General features: G+C 43.3%; 1 protein-coding gene across 4 annotated transcripts in view; it reads right to left on the bottom strand.

Annotated features, from left to right (window-relative positions):
* Positions 1-258: 258 nt before the first annotated feature.
* ppp2r5eb (protein phosphatase 2, regulatory subunit B', epsilon isoform b) overlaps positions 259-20,869 on the bottom strand; it is a 60,687-nt gene continuing 40,076 nt past the window's right edge. For all 4 annotated transcript variants that reach the window (XM_056295576.1, XM_056295575.1, XM_056295574.1 and 1 more), the window contains exons 3-14: positions 11,804-12,000; positions 11,586-11,687; positions 9,857-9,949; positions 9,545-9,675; positions 9,111-9,170; positions 8,199-8,307; positions 6,694-6,747; positions 5,540-5,590; positions 5,041-5,160; positions 4,582-4,709; positions 3,558-3,659; positions 259-1,010 (exon numbers count right to left, since the gene is read on the bottom strand). In XM_056295576.1, coding sequence (XP_056151551.1) covers positions 911-1,010; positions 3,558-3,659; positions 4,582-4,709; positions 5,041-5,160; positions 5,540-5,590; positions 6,694-6,747; positions 8,199-8,307; positions 9,111-9,170; positions 9,545-9,675; positions 9,857-9,949; positions 11,586-11,687; positions 11,804-12,000 — 1,247 coding nt within the window. In that variant the 3' untranslated portion in view covers positions 259-910. The remainder of the gene's footprint in view (positions 1,011-3,557; positions 3,660-4,581; positions 4,710-5,040; positions 5,161-5,539; positions 5,591-6,693; positions 6,748-8,198; positions 8,308-9,110; positions 9,171-9,544; positions 9,676-9,856; positions 9,950-11,585; positions 11,688-11,803; positions 12,001-20,869) is intronic.

Genomic DNA, 20,869 nt, shown 5'->3' with positions numbered 1-20,869 from the left:
AGCAGAGTGGGGGAGGGGCTTCCTCATCTCCCATGGGGACAGGCGAGGCGCTTCCTCGTCTCCTGCGGTGAACTCCCAAGTGGGGCGATGTGGAGAGTCGTGGGGGCGGGGGGGGGGGGGGGTCGGAATACCGGACTCGGTCGGCACAACTGGGCAAAAAAAATACAGATGCACCATGAGCGGAGGGGCCGACAGAGAGAGAGAGAGAGAGAGAGAGAGAGAGAGAGAGAGAGAGAGAGAGAGAGAGAGAGAGAGAGAGAGAGAGAGAGAGAGAGAAGAGGAGAGGAGAAGCAAGGGAGAACCAGAAAATGGGAAAACATTTAAAAAAAAAAAACCAAAACAAAACAAGCGGTGTTAAGGAAGAGTGGGGATGAGTTAAACAATCTAGCTTCTTTTTTTGCTGTTGTTTTTTTTGTGTTTTTTTTTCTTCGAAGAGTTTGTTTCTTGTTCTACAGTCCAGAAGTCTTTTCCCCTCTCCCACATAAGTCATTTTCTCATTTTCTATTTTTTTCCTTATTTTTTTTATTATTTAATTTTTCCTTTTGCAATAATATCAGCTTAAGGGAAAAAAAGAAAAATAAACATTTATTTACAGTGCTGTTAAAATAATGAAAACAGAGACGTGATAAAACTACTGTTAAAATAAGTCGCACAAATACAGAGGAAGAAAAAAAAATTTAAAAAAAAAATAAAGAAATAAAAGGAAACTAGGGCCTTTCCATGTCATTCCAGAAAAGACGGCCTTTTAACAGGGGAGTTTCCCAACCCTCGAGACCGACACCGCTGCTTCGAGGGAGGGGTGATCGGAGGGGTGGTGAGTGTGTGTGTGTGTGTGTGTGGAGGGGGGGAGTCAGAGAGGACGTAAGGGAGGAAGGAAGGTAGGAAAAGGGAGAGCGCAGCGCCGGCTTCGTTAAGTGGGGATGATCCCGTCGCTCCTAAGGCCCCGCTTCAGCTCCAAGTCCTCCAACTTCTTCCAAAGCTCCTCCCGCTCCTTCTCTTTCTTCTTCTCGCTGTAAAACACACACACACACACACACACACATGGGCATAAGAACGAGGATGAGTTTAGTGGAACTTGTGCCGGATTCACATGGACTCCGGGAGACGGTAAACGGCAGTTGGCAAAACAGAACAGGAAGAACCACAAACTGCAAGGTGGAACGGCAGGGTGGCTAAAAAAATGTGGGTTGCTATAGTGAGGTAATGTTTGGAGAAAAAAATTAAATTAAATTGTACAAAAAGTAACAAAAGTTAAAATATTTTAACTTTGGACGGTGGTGCCATCTGCCGTTGTTGGCATAATTTGCCGGTGTCATCTGATTTTACCGTCCTGCTCTCATCCACAGTAATGACTTCCGGTTTGCCGTTTACCAGATTCCATGTGAATGCAGCATAAAGACACGCCAGAGGTGCTTCCGCATGAACATTCCCAAGTCTGAGAATTTGCCAACTCAACAAACATATTTAGTGTACTGAGTTGACATGAGCAATGATGTGAGTATTATACACAAACACAACCTGAAGCCTCCCTACAGCCCCATCTCTGCTCTGGGCCTGTAGGGAGAACACTAACTAGCTGATCAATAGTTGGTGTTCAAAGACAACTCCCCCCCCCCCCTTTTTCTCCCCGATTTTATCCGGCCAATTACTCCACTCTTCTGAGCCGTCCCGGTCGCTGCTCCACCCCCTCTGCCGATCCCGGGAGGGCTGCAGACTACCACGTCTCCTCCGATACATGTGGAGTCGCCAGCCGCTTCTTTTCACCTGACAGGAGTTTCACCTGGGGGGTATAGCGTGTGAGAGGATCACGCTATTCCCCCCAGTTCCCCCTCCCCCTCAACAGGCGCCCTGACCAACCAGAGGAGGCACTAGTGGTGCGACCAGGAAGCATACCCACATCCGGCTCCCCACCGGCAGACATGGCCAATTGTGTCTGTAGGGACGCCCGACCAAGTTGGCGGTAACACGGGGATTCAAACCGGTCATCCCCGTGTTGGTGGGCAACGGAATAGACCGCCACGCTACCCGCACGCCCCTTCAAGGACAACTTTTATGGGCTACCAAGCAACTTCTTCATTATGTTTGGACAAAGTGGTGTGTTGTGTGTGTGTGTGTGTGCACACGCATACGTGAAGGTACATATGCCCCTAACAATCTTTGAGCTTTTAATCTTTAACTCATTCCATCAGCACTGTTAGATATAAGGGTCTTTCTACTGCGAGCATGACTGCACCTTCTGTGACAGCAGCTGCCATTATTGTTAATACTCAGAGTTTTTAAAGTTTTATGGTGTTGATGCGTAACTTGACACACGATAATGTAGAAATGGATAATGTATCCCATTATTCATTAATGTCCTATACGTACTTAAAAAAGGGTTTCTGTAAAATACATCGTTGAGATAAAAACCTTTCTGATGTCAGAATGCAATATGAAATAATGTGAAAGTTAAAAAAAGGTTTAATAAATCTGCATAGTTAGGGTGGATCTCTTAACACAAGAACGGCCAAGGCAGTCATTGTCACTGTTTTGGATTTTCAAAATTTAATAACTGTGGGGGAAAAAAAGAAGAAAAAAAAGATACAGACCTGCAGCTCACTGAACACTCCTAAAATTGCATATAATTTGCATTAAAATGGGTTTTAGCTCAATTGCATAAAAAAAGTTGGGATAAGATCTACCTAAAACGACCATGAGCCGTCAAAAAGAAGGCTCGTAATTTGCGCGTGACCGTGCGTGTCATGTCACTATTTATGACGTGTTGGTCGCATCATTTCCTTCGTGAAGTTCATTGCTCTGTCCTTGAGGCATTGGACAGCGGCCATTTTAAATTGTTCTGAAAAATAATTTTAAAAGTTTTAAATTGTTAATTTTGGTGTCAGTCGTTCCCTAACAGACATACTAACATACGTAATGCATTAATATCTCAAATGGGTATTTATCTTGACAGAATATAGAATTTTAAAAATGGCCGTTCTAGTAGATTTAAGTTCCGATTGTTGTTTGGGACTGTTTCGATGGTTATTTTCAGTTCTTTTTTTACATTTCACGTTTTATAGGCCTTGTTACGTTTGTTAGATTATCAATATGTGTTTTCCGTTGTTTTTCAGGTAATATTTTCACTTTTTCAATTCTGCTATTCAAGTTCGACCATGTCTCCTGAGTTTAAATTGTTTAAAAATAGTATTAAAGTTGTTAAAATGTTCATTTTGGTGTCAGTCATTTCCTAACAGACATACTAACATATGTAATGCATTAATATCTCAATTGGGTATTTATCTTGACAGAACATAGAGTTTAAAAACAGCCGGTCAGCCAATGGTCGATTTAGGTAGGAGTGAAATCCCAGTCGTTCTAGTGTTAAAAACTTATATATATATATATATATATATATATATATATATATATATAAAGGCTTAAAATGACTGTAGTTAATTGTTTTCAAAACCCTTTTGAGGTACATACAAACAAATATTTCAAGACATTTTAGGACTTTTCCAGGCCCCGCCAACACCCTGATTCAGCCTGTATATGAGAGTGGATTGATGCTTTCTCACCGCTGGCGGTCCGACTTGTAGGTGGCTGTAAGTTCATCAAACAAGGTACTGTTCATCTCCATGAAGGCTTTCAGTACGTTGTAAACCAGTGCCACAATCGCTCTGGGTGGAGGAACAACAAAACACGTCAACACATCCACTAGCTTCACAGGGGTCTGAAACGGGTACCATCTCAACATCTCATACTTCACCCTGATCGTTTCTGAAAATATTGAATTCTTTTGAATTCCTGTGGCATGACAATGAGGTCTACATCTACACGAAATGTGTGATTGGTGGCATCCTGAACTTTTCATGACTCAAAAATGATCAAGTTCTCTTATTAGAACTTGACCAAATCAGCAGTGAAATCCTGATTGACGATTTGGGGCGTGAAGCCCACTGTGTGAGAGAAATCTTTTTATCTTGGATGAGACAGTATGTCTCCTCTTAGGCTTTGCCATGTGAGCGAGTCTCACGAAGGTACAAGACAGATAGATGACTGCAGTGATACAATTGGCCTTTTAATGCTACTAAAAATGATTACGATTAAATATTCCAAGTCTGTCCTGGGGTCATATAACCAAGGCCAGTGGTGCAACAAGCGACTCTTTGGTCAACATGACAGAGCAATACCTCGAAAAGCAGGCACTGACACGAGTGAGACATGTAAGTCACGTAATAAGGCAGTATCAATCTGGCCATTATAAAAGCAGGGATGTTGAGATTTTTTTTTTTTTTTGTGCGTGTGTTAATTACAAGTATTTAACAACTGCATTTCGTCTCCGAACAATACAATACAACTTTGGTACACTTACATATCATTTGTAGCTTTCAATACAATTGTTTCTCTCTACAGAAATTTGACTGGTTAGTCCAGTCTCCTTGTCTACCTTACTGAGTTACAATGAAAGCTAAGGAGAGAAAGTTCTGGTGGGATATGAGCCCACACTTCTGGATTACATCTGTTGTAGATAAGTGGGTGACTTGGCTTTTGTGACCTTTTTTGAGTTGTCACCCCCCCCCCCCCCCGGAATCTACTCACGGGTTCCAGTGCTCTTTGGAGATCCTGTAGAGGCTGGCGAACATGATGGGCAGGATGACGCTGGAGTTCTCCTCGATCAGACTCATGATGTACTCGTTGTTCCAGTAGTACAGGGCTCGCTCCGCCACCTGGGACAGTGGGAGACAGGAGGATACAAAACACAGGATGTAAACACAATCAGGCTGGGCTTTCCAAATGTGAATCCAAGAAGCGCACAGACATGGAGGGGGAGAGCAGGAAAAGGTAATGCAGAAACGTTCCTTTCAATAAATAAGGGACTGAAAAAGCAGAGAAGCTTTTATTAGGCCCTGTGAAATGATGCAGCACTGTGTGGCAATGTAATCCCAAAGTCCCAGTGTGAGACTCAGGTGTCAAAAATCAGAGCTTGCATATTTGGTTGTGGATGACAGTGAGGATTAGGACGTCAACTGAGAGCTGACAGATAGCATGGGCGCTGACCTGGAAGTGTGGGCTGGACACACATCTGGAGATCTGCTTAAAGAGTGGCTCCTGGATCTTAACAAACTGTGTGGGCTCAATGACATCCAGAATCTCTTCAAGTTCCCCGAGGAACATCACCTAGACAGGAACGCAGTGGGAGAGGTTATAAAACACACGGACAATGAGACTTCAGCTCTTCTGGGAACACGACTGGAATAGTAGCACGGCAGGAAATGTTACTAATCACTAATCAAACACCACACACACAACCACAAACAAACCTGCTTTGCTGGGAACATCTCTAAAATAACTGATCTTTTGCATTCTAGAAATGCTGAATGATGAACAAGCACTGATTTTGTATTCCAAGAGAATGTGTAGCATTCTTGAATGTCTAACACGTTCTGTAACTGTGTAACATGTTGCTGTTTGTAATGGGTAAGCCAGGACTTGAGATTCAGTGATCGAGTTACCAGATAGCCAACAGATAGCTTGAAATGCTCAGCCAAAACCTCACCTCTTTTTGACTGCAGGTTTTTGGCCAGAACTTGAGTAAACCCCTGATGACCTGTGGCAGAAGACCAAAGAGAAGAGACACGTTACTCTAGATTAATAGTAACAGCTGACACATCGCCATGCTCCTGTCCAATGGACAATTTGCCTTAACTGGCCCCAAGTGAAAGCACCAAGCATCAATAGCGTTGCAGCACAAGACAGGATAAATCCAACAATTGTGTGCTTAACTGCTGGAGGGCACTGTTGAGCACTAACCAGCTTTTTCTGATGGCCAAAGAAGGCGATGAATCGACTATCAATAATGTTCTGACCTTTCTGTGGTTGCACAAAACAAAATGACTTCTGAAAGCTATTTTCCAAAGCTGCTGGTAGTGTGTGAAATCCTTTTTACCCCATGAAGAAGACAGTTCTCAGTTTTATTGCCAAAGTTCACACACTTCCCCATTAAATGCTGGCTACTGGCTGTGGTTGGTGGTGTATTGCATTTTAACGCATACATGAAGGAATTTAAAATAATGTCAAAAACAAACAACACCCAGGAAAGGGTATAAGAGAAGAGAAAAGGAGACAAAGAAAGGAAGGAAATCTAAACATGAAGACAACAAAATAAAGGAAAGGTAGAAGACAGAAAAAGAGGGAGGAAATAAATAAGAGGACAGACGAAGAGGAGAAGGGAGGAGAGCAGAAAGGAGAGGAGATCAGAGGAGGGGAAAGAACGAGAAAAGAGGAGTAAAGAAGAAAAGAGGTCTGAAGGAGAGATTAGAGAAGAGAAAACTTGAGGAGAAAAGAGACAATGGGCCTCATTCATCAATTGTTCATATGTGCGTACAAAGTACAAATTTGTTCTTACACACACCTGGAATTTTTTTTCCCTCTCAATATTGTCTGACAGTCAGCAGCAAAGCCTGATGGTTATTTGCAATTCCCTCCCCCTAACATCTATCGTCTACCTCTTGCAACCAGCAATCACCCAGGCTGCAAAGACATCAGTGTTAGCCAACTGGTGTCTAAATTCAGGGTTACCCAGGTTCTACACTGGTCTGTGAGACAAACTTCAGGGCTAAAATATTCCATGGGTGTGTAAGAACAAATCTGTACGTATGAATGATTGAATGAAGAAGTGAATAAAAGCAGAGGGAATTAATTGATACTTACAGGCTCTGTTAATGCTGGGTCTTTCTCTAGGAACTGTACAATGCAATACGCCAACTATGGGAACAGAGAAAGAGACCAGAAGTTACAATGGGTGATGTCATTTCACCAACGGTGAGCCCATTTCTTTTCTTTTTTTTATCATTTGTAGTCTTTATTTACAGGGCAGTAGAGTATACAGGAAACACAGCGAGAAGACTAGTAGGGGAAGACTAGTAGGGGATTGGTAGGAAAGGTTCACCATACGTTCGTTGGGTCAACAATAATACTCTACACAATACTCTACAATAGAGCACTGAATACACCAGCCCACCCATTAGTCTTTGCCCGGGGCTACAGCTCATGTGGCTTTACAATATCAAAACCAAGCTAAGAACACACTGAACTGGACTGGACTGGCTACTGTAATTGTGAAAACATTTCACTGCACATCTGATTGGCTTCTTTAGTTCTGATGTCATGTGTGAAAATCTCAGGATTTAATCCTGTGGAAACGTCCTTCCTCTTGATGTGGAAGAAGTCACTTAATTGACTAAAGAAGCAAGTCGGACGAGCAGTGAAATGTTTTAAAATCTACAGTATCAAGTCCAGTTAAGTTTGGTCTTCTTTTTACTACTTTTTATTAATCCTTGTAGGGCAATTTTTTCTCTGCATTTAGCCCATCTTATCTGTGTAGCTAGGAGCAGTGGGCAGCCGCTAGTGCAGCGCCTGGGGACCAACACTAGTTCATCTTGTCATGCCTTGGTCAGGGGCACAGACAGGAGTATTAACCCTAACATGCATGTCTTTTTGATGATGGGGGAAACCGGAGCACCCGGAGAAAACCCACCGCAGACACGGGAAGAACATGCAAACTCCACATAGAGGACGACCTGGGATGACCCCCAAGGTTGGACAACCCCGGGGTTCGAACCCAGGACCTTCTAGCTGTGAGGCGACAGTGCTAACCACCGGGCCACTGTGCCGTGGTCTTACTTTGTTTTACATCTTATTGACTGGATGACCCGAGATGAACACGAACAGACAGGTTTACAATGTGTAGTTTGAAAAGGAGTATTTGAGCAAGATAAATTACACATGTTGATAGTCTAATCCCAACTAAGATATTTAACTGATTTACATGAATTCCCCAAGACCTCATCTAAACCCTTAACCCTAGGTAAAGACTTATATCCCCGTCTGTGACAGAAAACATTCTCCAGCTGTTCGCTGAAAACTTGATTATACTTGCGAGGGATCTCCCCCTGGATATCACAAGTAGACATTAACATGTTATACACCATAGGGGATTCGTTTTCAACTCAACCAGCTGACGATACATAACCAAACTACTATTCAATGTCTGACAACAAACTGTTTTGAAATCAAGTTAATGTTTAAAATTTGGTATGTATAGAAGACCCATTTTCTGACTTAGTTAAACTGAACAGGCACTGATCTGAAACCTGATGCTCACACAAAGACTAATACAGAGCGATAAACACACACACACACACAACTTGCGTTACCTGTGCGTGAAAGAGGGACAGACTCCTTACAGTGTGGAGGGGGATCAACACTTTGACCAGAAACTGTTTATGCTCAGCTTTCAGTGGCAGAGCGAAGCCATTGATTATACTGAGAGAGAGAGAGAGAGAGAGAGAGAGAGAGAGAGAGAGAGAGAGAGAGAGAGAGAGAGAGAGAGAGAGAGACAGAGACAGACATGGTGATAGAATGAGACAGATGGAAGGAGAGAGCAGGAGAGAAAGTGAAAATGAGAGGGGCAGAGAGAATATGAACATAAATTATACATGACTACATAAAAGCTGTTGTGACAACTACAAAAGCGGCTTGATGATCAATGGTAAGCAGACAGAGAATACTGTTTACATGGAGTCCGTGTAGTCTAGAGCCTAAACTATGGGATGCTACTCATTGGCAGCCTTCTGCCATGTCCTCAAAGTCCTGGTAGAATCGACTAAGTACTCCATCAAAATATAGATTTGCCTCCAGTATCGAACTGTGTATATATATAGTATATGTTACCTTAACCTCTGAGTAAGAGTTATACATGTTTTCTTTTTTAAACATACCTCTTCTTCAACTGCAAATTTTGCCAAAAATTTGTTCACTACAAGGACAAACTGAGTGACAGCTAAACATCAACTTGGAGACTATGTAAGCATTTTTTATGATGTGGTAAAAGAAGTCTCGAAAACACTTTTTTCTCCCCTGTATAAATAAAACTTTACAAGAGTGTAAAAGTTCCATAAAAAACTGCTAACTGCATCTTCATCACCAACATGGAGAGAGTAGCTAGGTATCACTGGTCATCTAAAAAGAGATGCTTTATATGACTTTTCCACCCAGTTGCCTGGTCGCTAGAGCCACTCGCTAAGGGCCTCTGATGCAAGCCAGACATCAGTGGCAGCTCCACGTACCTCCCCAAGATCTCCAGCAACTCAGCCACCCCGTTGAAGTGTTCCGTTTCATAAACAAAACTGCAGTGGAGACAGGGGGGGGGGCGCAAAAGAAATAAGTCAGATAAATAAAGGGGAAATGGAACAGGGCAACAGAGTGAGTGTTCGATGGTGGATGAGAGACAGAGGTGTAAGAAAGGATGAGGGAGAGAAAATGAGAGCAAGGAGGGGAGTGAGGAAAAGGATGAGATAGGAGGAGGAACCCCATAAGTCAGGGAGAGAGAGAGGGGGAGTCATGGAGAGTGACAGAAGGGAAGAGAGGAAAATGAAAGACCAAGGAGTGGCGAAGGGAGAGCACGAGGGAACAAGGGGAAGAAAGAGAGCAGGACAGTTTAAAACAGCTCGACATCAAGAGTGCAGTGCGACAGTGTGTATACATAAGCAGCAGCGCTCACCGTAGAAAAATATTATTAATCTGTTTTCGTATAAAAGCCCTCAACCCCAGGAATTTGCCGTAGATTCTGTGCAAGACTGTCTTCAGGTAGTCTCTCTCCCGAGGGTCCTCGCTGTCAAACAGCTCCAAGAGCTACAGAGGGATAGGGAGAGAGACAGACGAGAGAGAGAGAGAGAGACAACTATAGGTCAGGTTAAACACTTACTAGAGTGAGCTTTGCATTTGCCTGGAAACTAAAAAAAGCACCGCTGGCTTGTTGATCTGTGGCATGGAAAAGAAAAACAACTCACGAAATAGAAAGAGACAGACTCACCTGTAGGACAAACTTCTGGTCTATGTATTTTTTGGCAATGCTGGGCTGGAACTCCTGACTCTCCAGGAACCGGATGAAGAACTCATATACCAACTTGGAGGGAGCGAGAGAGAAACATGTAGATAGAGAGAGTAGGGAGAGAGAAAATAAGCAATGAAGATGGAAAGGAAGAAACAGACAGTGATTTACAATTTCTTACCAAAAGACAAAGAGGGGAAGAAAAAGTTAAAGCATACATAAACTCTTGGCAAAGAATTTCTCCAATCAACTCAGCGTCGTGCGACAAGGACATTGTCAGCAGTTTGAGCTCTTTGTGCTCCATTTTTGGTACGCTATGGTGGTTAGTAGTAGTAGATGAGGGTTCAAAGAAAACGCTAGGGCTAAATGCTAGGCTACACTTAATATTAGCAGGATGCTAAGATGCCAGCATATACCATGGCAGAGTCAGTCAACATGGGACAGAAACTACAGCCTGACTTGCCATTGCCAACAACACGTTGATCAAAGAGAACTTTCCAGTAAGGTGGGTGTGTTTGTTCTATAAAAAAAGAAAAAGAAAAAAAGCCCTTGAGCCAACTCAGGCAAAATTGTGATTGGAATGGAGTGAAGGACTGGGTTTGAAGAGTCAAAGGTCACAAAAGGCACAGGTTACCTTTGAAGATGGGTATGGGTTAAGAAATTATCTTCATAAATGTGTGGTGGGGGGGGGGGTTGTGAGAGGGATTTAATCTAAAAAAATATACCATATTCTTGACTTTGGATGTTGATTTGGAAAACTGGATAAATTGGAAAAACAAAAGGGACAAAAAGAAAGAGTTTTACCGGGAAGTTTCTCCTTGAGATTTGCATCTCATTTCTAAAGGAGTCCTAGGAAGCCGGGCAGCAGGCACACAGAGAAGGAGGAGGGGAGGTGAGAGAGCCTGACTTCCCCATAACTTGATCTGAACTACAACCAGCACCTCTACACTACTAACCCTGGGACAGAGGTGCGGGACTTTTAACAGGCTGACAAAAGTAAGAATTGTCCAACTCTCTTTTTTATGACATTTGAACAGTTTTTGTTGCTTGAAAAAAAAAAAAACTGGCACCAACCACCAACCTGATAGCAATTTTTTTGTAATTTTAGTTTAATGCTAGGATAGCTGACGTGCAATTTATGCAAGTGTTGTGAAAAAACAGTCAATACGAGGCTGAGGTGCAGACAGTATTTAAGCATTACTAGGATAAACCACTACAAGTTTAAAACTTGCTGTTCTTAAACGGACATTATTAGTTTTTCTCATGTGGGTACTTGCTAAATACACACAAGTCTGATTTAAACTTAGGGCTTTGACTAAGAACCCTAATCTACTACTACTTTCGGCTGCTCCCGTTAGGGGTCGCCACAGCGGATCATCCGTTTCCACTGACTAAGAACCCTAATATTATATTATATTATATTATATAACTGGGTTCTATTTTTTTCCCTTTATATATAAATACAGAGAAAGGTCGAGTTGCTGGATGTACAAGAGCTTCGGTACTTTTTCTCTGTTCTTGTCGATATGCTGCTACTGCAATGATGCATCTTCCTCATGGGGTACCATTAAAGTTTTATATAAACTGATGTGATCTGACACGTGCATCCAGAGTTTTCCGAAAAGAAATGAAGGATCCACCAGAGGAGGAAGACAGTGTACAGCAAGAGTACACACACACACACACACACTCTTCCCTCCATTGTCGTTACCTGTAAGTGTGGCCAGGAGGCCTCCAGCGTTGGCTCATCCTCCTCTGGGTCAAACTCATTACTGTCGCTAGGTGGGAGGGTCCGGAATATGTTGTAAGACACCTGAAACACAACACATGACCAAACCATGTCAGAGAGAGTCTGTGTGTGTGTGTGTGTGTGTGTGTGTGTGTGTGTGTGTGTGTGTGTGTGTGAGAGACACGTGCATCCCTTCTCACCATTTTGACAACCTCTGGGTAGGCCTGCTCCGTCAGGTAACCCCTGCTGACGGTCACATAGTCCACCAGCTCGTTGAGCGTGGAGCGCTTGTACTCCTTCATCTTGAGGTCCGACAGCGTGTCCATGAAGTCGAAGACAGTACAGCACTGCTGCAGCTTCTTCAGGAACAGCTCTGGCTGCTCCGGCGCTGGCACGTCTGCACACGAGAAACCAAGTGCACACACACACACACACGCACGCACGCACGCACGCACGCACGCACGCGCGCGCACATACACACACACACACACACACACACACACACACACAAAATGGGGGAAGAGATGTACAGAGAATGGTCAATAGCTGATGTGAAGGTACATCCTCTACCTGACACAAAGGTAAAGAGGGTCACAATGCATCAACACGGGAGAACACAGATCAAATCCTATAACCACAGCAGCCCTGAAGTCAGAATAAAAAAGGCTTTGGCTTAAAAACAGAGGAAATGAGGGATGGCATCTTGTGGATCAGTGGGCGAAGGCACATGCTGTGTGGTAATCACATAGGTTTAAATCTGACCCGAGTTCTTTGTCACCTGACATCACCCTTACCACCCAGACTGTGCTAAAATGCAAAAGAAAATCCAATGACACAAAATGTCTATGAATGACCCCCGTGGCTTTAACACGATAACGACTGGGACTTCACTCCTGCCTAAAACAACCATGGCCGCCAAAATGACCGCTGGTTTTTAAACTCTATATTCTGTCAAGATAAATACCCAATCGAAATATTAATGCATTACATATGTTAGTATGTCCGTTAGGAAATGACTGACACCAAAATTAACATTTTAACAACTTTAATGCCATTTTTCAATTTAAAATGGTCGCTGTCCAACACCTGTAAATACTGCAACGCCTCAGTGGTAGTCATGGTGCATCTGAAATGGCGCCTGTAACCAGACATGTTGACAATAATCAAAAATCAAGTTTAGACTATTACTCTGCACTGTAGAACGCTAGTGCGTTTTTAGGACAGAGCATTGAACTTGCGAAGGAAATGATGCAACCAACACATGTCATAAATAGTGACATGACGCGCAAATTATGAGCCGTCAGGCTCATGGTCGTTTTAGGTAGATCTTATAAAAAGTTTTTGTGCAATTGATCTAAAACTCATTTTAATGCAAATATATGCAATTTTAGGAGCATTGGGGGGGGGCAGTTCTGTACCCCCCCCCCATAAAAGTTATTAAATCTTGAAAATCCAAAACCATCAAAACGGCAGTCTTGGTCGTTCTAGCGTTATACAACAAAAAGAGATGACTTTGCTTTGTAACGGTCAAATGTTGCGACGTTTTGACCTACACTGAGAGTCTGTTGTTTAATCTACCTTCCTAACAAAGTACTCTTGCAGATCCTCTATGCTCCAGAGAAGTTCACTGGTAACCGAGGAAGCAACCAGTGGGCAAAAAGAGAAGGACTGGAGCTTCCTGCTCTGTACAAGCCCTTATTCATCTTTCTCGCAAACCAGCTCTGCACACAGCGAGATAGAGAGGGGGAGAGAAAGTCTCATTAACTGTTGGGGAGTGTTTCTATATGGGAAGCGGAGACGCAGCAGCAGGCGGCAGGTGTCTTTGTACACATTAACAGTGACAGACAGAGCTGCAGGTTAGCCAGAGTTCAGGCCTTGTGGGAATCACAAACCGTAAGCTCTCTCCTGATGTCGAGAAAGAACGCAGTGCTGACGCTCAAGGCCTGGCGGTTTACCACTGTATGCATAATGTGCTCATCTATCTATACATTTTCACTATACTCACGCACACATTTAGACGCAGCTGGATGAGTGGCGGGAAGACTAATGAGCAGTAGTACATCCAAAATGGTGACACCGTTTCCCAGTGTGACAAAACAGGTTTGATCACCACCGTCTGCCAAGAACATCTGTTAGAAATACAATAATCCTCATTTACTCTAATTCTGCATCACCATAACCCATTTCTTTACCTTCTCAGCTGATGAGTCATCCTCTGCAACTAGGAAAACTTAGGACTGAGACGAGGAGGGCATAAAACTGCTCTCTGTCTGGCAGCTCCATACAGTGCGCCGAGTGTCTAAAGACAGCTCCTTCCACTATTTCTTACACTGAGAAGTATAAATAACACCACGTTTTGACAAATGTGTATCGTGGCGAGCAGAGCCTGCCGAGTGGAGTGAGGAAGTGATGCACGCCATTACTTGCATTTTGTGCAGAACTGAGCAACTGGATCTCTACGTGGACAACGGAGAATCGTAATGCCAGGCGTCGATATAACCCCACTAAATCATATGTTGATGCAATGCAGATAAAAGAATATCCCAGTGCCAGGTGTAAAGGGGGCAATTGTGTGTTCTACATTGCTTGCATGCATTTGTGTGCAAATAAATTGTTTATGTGTATCCATTACATAAAGTTGCATGTCAAATTTGAATCAAATTCACTGCCAAATTCAACTTCGATTTCTAAAGCTTGACATGTCCATTTGAGAAAAAAAAAAAGAAAAAGGGACACCAAGGCCCTGATCCATTACATTCCCTTTAATCTGACTCCTCATTTCAGAGGCTTCTCGATCGGGCAGTGGTCCTTCAGAACGAAGCTACGAAGGCTTTGGGGAAAACTGTTCCAACTACGAAATGGGACACCTGCTCATATACGTCATCGGTGGCCGAGTAACCAGCGAAATGTTGCAAGGACAATGTAGCTCGACACCACCAGTAACTAGTTTCTTCTTTTTTTTTTTATCCCCCCCCCCTTTCTTCCTAATTGTACCTGGCCAATTATCCCCCTCTTCCGAACCATCCTGGTCGCTGCTCCACCCCCTCTGCTGATCTGGGGAGGGCTACAGACTACCACATGCCTCCTCTGATACATGTGGAGTCGCCAGCAGCTTATTTTCATCCCCTTGGTGAGGAGTTTCACCAAGGGGATGTAGCACGTGGGAGGATCATGCAATTCCCCCCCCCCCGAACAGGCACCCCGACCGACCAGAGGAGGCGCTAGTGCAGCAACCTGGACACATAACCACATATGGCTTGCCAACCACAGACCAATTGTGTCTGTAGGGCCGCCCAACCAAGCCAGAGGTAACACGGAGATTCGAACCGCTAATCCTCGTGTTGGTAGGACTACCACACCATCCGGATGACCCCACTAACTAGATTCTATTGACATAAAATATTGTTATAATTTTTCGACTCAATGATATTCTCCTTTACATGGACAGTTTGCTCGGAAGCAATTATGATTGAGTCAACTTGATAATTCTATTGTGTACTTCATATTCATGTTTGCACATGTAAAACCATCAAACCTAATTCCTCATTTTTAAAATAACAATTTTTTATATCCATGAAAAAGTTATAAGAACATGAACAAAAAGAACAAGAAAATATATGAATGCAAGCCTCAATGCCTTTTATTCTAATTAATTCTTATGCTCCTTTGTGATTTGACCAATTCTTTTTTCTTGAATGACATCTTTTGTGTCTTGTTTTATTTTGTGACATGTCTTTTACACAGCCGTTGCACGTTGTCCGTCTTGGGAGAGAGATCCCTCCTCTGTTGCTTTCCCCTGAGGTTTCTTCCCACTTTTTCTCCCTGTTAAAGGGTTTTTTTTAAAAAAATTTAAGGGAGTTGTTCCTTATCCAGCGCGAGGGTCTAAGGACAGGATGTTGTATTGCTGATGCAGACAAAACCCTGCAGGGCCATCTGGATGGCTAGATGAACGCTACCCCTCCAAACCAAATAAAATTGGACCACCTTACAATACGCGGGAGCACACAAAACAAAGAGGTAGGGGCTGAGTAATAGGGCTAAGGGGGAGTACAAGGACGGGACCCAACTCTTCGAAGACATTCATTTTTTTAAATGTATGACAGGTCGTCCTTGGTTGGCTACTCAATAAGCAATTAAACAGAATGGGTCCTGTAGCTTTTAATGATTTACAATTTCAGTAAGCAGATGGTTTTATCCAAAGCGACATACATTTGAGAGGTGGTTTGACTTGTATAGCATTAGGAGTCTAAGCCATGGACTCTTACTGGAAACTCATCCCAGCTGGGAATTGAACCCCTGATCTCCTGCGGGAAAACTGGCGTTCTTACCTAGTGAGCTATCCAGCTGCTAATGATATTGGGAGTTGAATAATGTTCAATTACGTTTCCCCTGAAACAAACCTAGAACATTCTTTTTGAATGAAATATAGTTGATGTACTTGTGTACATTGCATGTGCAGGTGTGTGTGCTTGCACGCGAGTGTGTGTTCACATGTATACGCAATCCAGACAGGGGCTGAATGTTAGCTCTTTACCCTTTTAGCTTGAATGGCATGACTGCCTACAGCCAGAGAGAGGAGGCAAAACACCATCGGAAGAACCACAAGTCTTGGACTTGGTGGGACACTCATGAAAACACAGAGGGCATAATGCAAAACTCTAAAAGAAGAAAAAGTGATCCGAGAGTATCTAGCAAAGTTTTCACATACACCTAGGTTTAACAACTGGGTGGGCAAGTGAAATCTACAAATACTAATAAGTATCCTCTGCAGAGACTGCAAATAAAAAGCTACACACATTAAACAGTATCATAAAACAAGTACATTCCCAACAGTACCACGGTACATCTGTGGTACTGTTGGGAATCTACTTGTGGCGATGATGCAGTTTTTGTCTTCCTTTTACAGGAAGACTGATGAAGCTCTTGTGATAATTCACCCCTACGTTGTTGAATGTGAAACTTTCATTGCCTCTTATGATTTTCACTCCGCTCCACTGGAAAAACGGCTATGAACATAACGATTTTCCAAAGTGCTGCAAACTATGATGAAGCCTGATAGCCCCCAGGCAGAGTAGCTAAGCGTCTTGAACCCTGACTGACTGACCTGAATTTGTCTCGACTACCATGTTGCCATGGCGACGGCACAGTGGTTAAAAAAAAGAGTAGTTTTTATGCTGGACTGACAATTCAAATAACCTGGCAAACTCAGGAATCCGCTCTCAACTTTGACTGCTTGGTGAGAAAATGAAGTCCCCCGCATTTCCTGGGTAACATGGTGAAGTGTCACTCATCAAGTGCATTAATTCAATTGTGCAGTACTTTTTTTTATTTTTTATGTTTCGAATGCCTCAAACTTAGCTGCACCCTGCTGGCTCTCAGTCCTCATCAGCTCATTTAGACTGCATCCAACCAGGTCAGTCCAAATAAAACCAAAACACTGATTGATTGGCAGCAGTCCTGGGCTCTGCAGGATTTAATCTCTGCTCTAGAAACTTAGTGGAGTGGAAGAACTAGCAGCTCAACACTCAAAACAGTAAATTCACTTATCAGGGTAAAGGCGCCACGTTTCGGTGGATGACTTTTGTCAAAAATTACAAGTTGTCAGTCAAGCTGGTCCAGGATACGTAACCAGGACGGGAAGCTAAGGCAGCCACAGTGGCCATTGAATCAGACCACATGAGGATTTAATGACTCCTCTGAAGAAACTGGGCCCTTCCAGCAGCAGCAGTACAAGAAGATAAGGGCAGACAAATGAAAAGTGGTTAAGGCGACAATACGACCCAATCACTGCTACATCGATAAACAGAGACAAGACTCTTCAGATAAAAGATAAGGAGTAAAGATAGACCGTTATCCTGTGTAGCTTGTACAGCAGCTCGGCTGAGTTTTGCTTCGTTACTTGCACTGTTACTTGCAACTCTACACTGATGCAATGTTTTAAGTCTGCTTTGCTACCATACCATACAATTTTCCTACAGGGATTAATAATGATTATCTTATCAGACACAGAGACATGCCATCTTCAAATTTACAAGTTTAAGTGGATATACTGGTGTGTGTTACCAGTTGCATCCAGTATACAAGAGCAGCGATACAGATACCAGCGAATGTTATTTAAGGTAGCTTTTCACATGGAATCAAGTGTGGCTATGAACACATTTGGGTATGAATAAATATTTCAGTATAGTGTAAACAAACCAGTTGCAACAGGTCCCACTGGCTTAGCATCATACAAGCACAGAATTTAACAAAATCTTTCACTTTTTCCATCAGCAATACAGATTTTCAGCATTAAATCATGATCTTGAAATGATGGCTGTTTCTGTGGTGAGGTGGCTAGTAGGGCAGGCAAGTATACTATACATTTGTATAGTGATAATCTACCATGCTTATTTAAACTGTGTGGGGTCAAGATAAGAGTATGTTATGAATAGGCCTATGTTTAGTCACCGGCGCACACATGGACCAGCGAGATCTATGAGGTCAGCAGACCGTGGAAAGACTTGTTTCACACCAGAGCGAATTGGACCAATCAGTGGGGAAAGAATGGTGGGCTCATTGCTCTCTCCTGTTGGAAACAGTCTGCACATGTGTCGGTGTGTGTATTGCAGGTCCCTCTTTCATTTAATGTAATTACTGCATGACAGTGGCAGGGAAAGCTAGTAGTGTTATGACTGGGCCCCAGGGCTTCAGGCCCCTGCCTCTGTTGGAGCATGTGAATGGCCTTAAAGGAAGCTATTAATAGACAGATAATCGCACAGGACACAGTAATCCCTCTACAGAGACAGAGATCGAGAGAGACAAAGAGTGAGAGAGATCGAGACGGAGAGAGAGCTAACAGGCTTGGAGTAGGGGTGGGTAAGTGCATGAGAGATAAAAAACGAGTGATAGTTTCTGAGTTTATTTGTACATATGAAAAAGTGTGTGCGTGTGCAAGAGCAAGCGCATATTCACTCCTGGATTCTCCTGTGTATGGGTAGTTTCTGGGTCACTTTCTCTCTCACGCATGCACATGCACACACTGTCTCTCACACGCACGCACGCACGCACAAATACAAACACAACCCATCTCAACCAACCAAGGCCATATGTTACCACAATGAGCAGACCTGAACACAACATGGCTGCCTCACACGCCACAGGAAAATCCTTCATAGTTTCTTGCAAAAAATTATACCACCCATATAAACTGTTCAGTTTTTCCCAAATAAAACACTCATCCATTTTCACATCAGGAAGCAACTTTTTCTTTGGTCTATATACACTCACCGGCCACTTTATTAGGCACACCTGTCCAACTGCTCGTTAACGCAAATTTCTAATCAGCCAATCACATGGCAGCAACTCAATGCATTTAGGCATGTAGACATGGTCAAGACGATCTGCTGCAGTTCAAACCGAGCATCAGAATGGGGAAGAAAGGTGATTTAAGTGACTTTGAACGTGGCATGGTTGTTGGTGCCAGATGGGCTGGTCTGAGTATTTCAGAAACTGCTGATCTACTGGGATTTTCACGCACAACCAACTCTAGGGTTTACAGAGAATGGTCCGAAAAAGAGAAAATATCCAGTGAGCGGCAGTTCTGTGGGCGAAAATGCCTTGTTGATGCCAGAGGTCAGAGGAGAATGGCCAGACTGGTTCGAGCTGATAGAAAGGCAACAGTAACTCAAATAACCACTCATTACAACCGAGGTATGCAGAAGAGCATCTCTGAACGCACAACACGTCGAACCTTGAGGCAGATGGGCTACAGCAGCAGAATACCACACCGGGTGCCACTCCTGTCAGCTAAGAACAGGAAACTGAGGCTACAATTTGCACAGGCTCACCAAAATTGGACAATAGAAGATTGGAAAAACGTTGCCTGGTCTGATGAGTCTCGATTTCTGCGCAACACTCGGATGGTAGGGTCAGAATTTGGCGTCAACAACATGAAAGCATGGATCCATCCTGCCTTGTATCAACGGTTCAGGCTGCTGGTGGTGGTGTAATGGTGTGGGGGATATTTTCTTGGCACACTTTGGGCCCCTTAGTACCAATTGAGCATCGTGTCAACGCCGCAGCCTACCTGAGTATTGTTGCTGACCATGTCCATCCCTTTGTGACCACAGTGTTCCCATCTTCTGATGGCTACTTCCAGCAGGATAACACGCCATGTCATAAAGCTCGAATCATCTCAGACTGGTTTCTTGAACATGACAATGAGTTCACTGTACTCAAATGGCCTCCACAGTCATCAGATCTCAATCCAATAGAGCACCTTTGGGATGTGGTGGACCGGGAGATTCGCATCATGGATGTGCAGCCGACAAATCTGCAGCAACTGCGTGATGCTATCATGTCAATATGGACCAAACTCTCTGAGGAATGTTTCCAGTACCTTGTTGAATCTATGCCACGAAGGATTAAGGCAGTTCTGAAGGCAAAAGGGGGTCCAACCCGGTACTAGCAAGGTGTACTTAATAAAGTGGCCAGTGAGTGTATATACTAAAACTGGAACAACATTGAACAATAGTATACACACTAAGCAGAGGAGAAAAAAAACAAAAACAAAAAACACAGGAGTGTTCACCTAGTACTTAAGTGTTAGATGCCTTGCCCTGGGGCACATCAACTTTACTCCATTCACATTCCGATTTGAAATTTCTCAGCTGCTACAGGTGTTTGCAAATGGCTTGCTTGAGGTCAGAAGTCTGCTTCTTTAATATTTAGTCTAATGCAAATCAATTGACCCCCCCCCCCATCCCTCTGCTGAAGTCTCCTGTTAAGAGGCTATTCAATTGCCTGGTAAGCTTCTTCAGGTGAAATTAAGTAGTCAGAATACTTGAGGCTTTTTTTCTGCCCAGGTTTGGCGCCAAGGCCCAGCAGTCTACTCGGCTTTGTTAGTCTAATTTTGAACTGCAAAAATGCTATAAAAAAAAGAAAGAAAAGAAGACAAAACAATAAAATGTTGGCGTCATGTGGGACCGCTGACCAAGATGACCACCTAGAAAGAGCTTCCCGTCAAATCGCTCACTTTCCCTCTTAATTGAGGAAAACCTGTTGTCTAACAAGGCCTGTATGATTCTGTCATTAAATTCAACAAGTCTAAAAAATGGCAACATTAAACTCCAAAATTGCAAAACAGATTGAGAATTGCAAAACAGACTGCTAGTAATGCCAGCATGGCTAGCGGCAACAAGCTGGTGAACACCAGAGACTCCAGAAGCGGGCACACCTAACCCTGTGGCAGCGAACGTCCTGACAGATTTACAAGCCACTTTAGA

This window comes from Lampris incognitus, chromosome 16, assembly GCF_029633865.1.
Source record: "Lampris incognitus isolate fLamInc1 chromosome 16, fLamInc1.hap2, whole genome shotgun sequence".
NCBI lineage: Eukaryota > Metazoa > Chordata > Actinopteri > Lampriformes > Lampridae > Lampris > Lampris incognitus.
The sequence above is the reverse complement of the archived record's forward strand: the minus strand, read 5'-3'. Positions and strand labels throughout refer to the sequence as shown.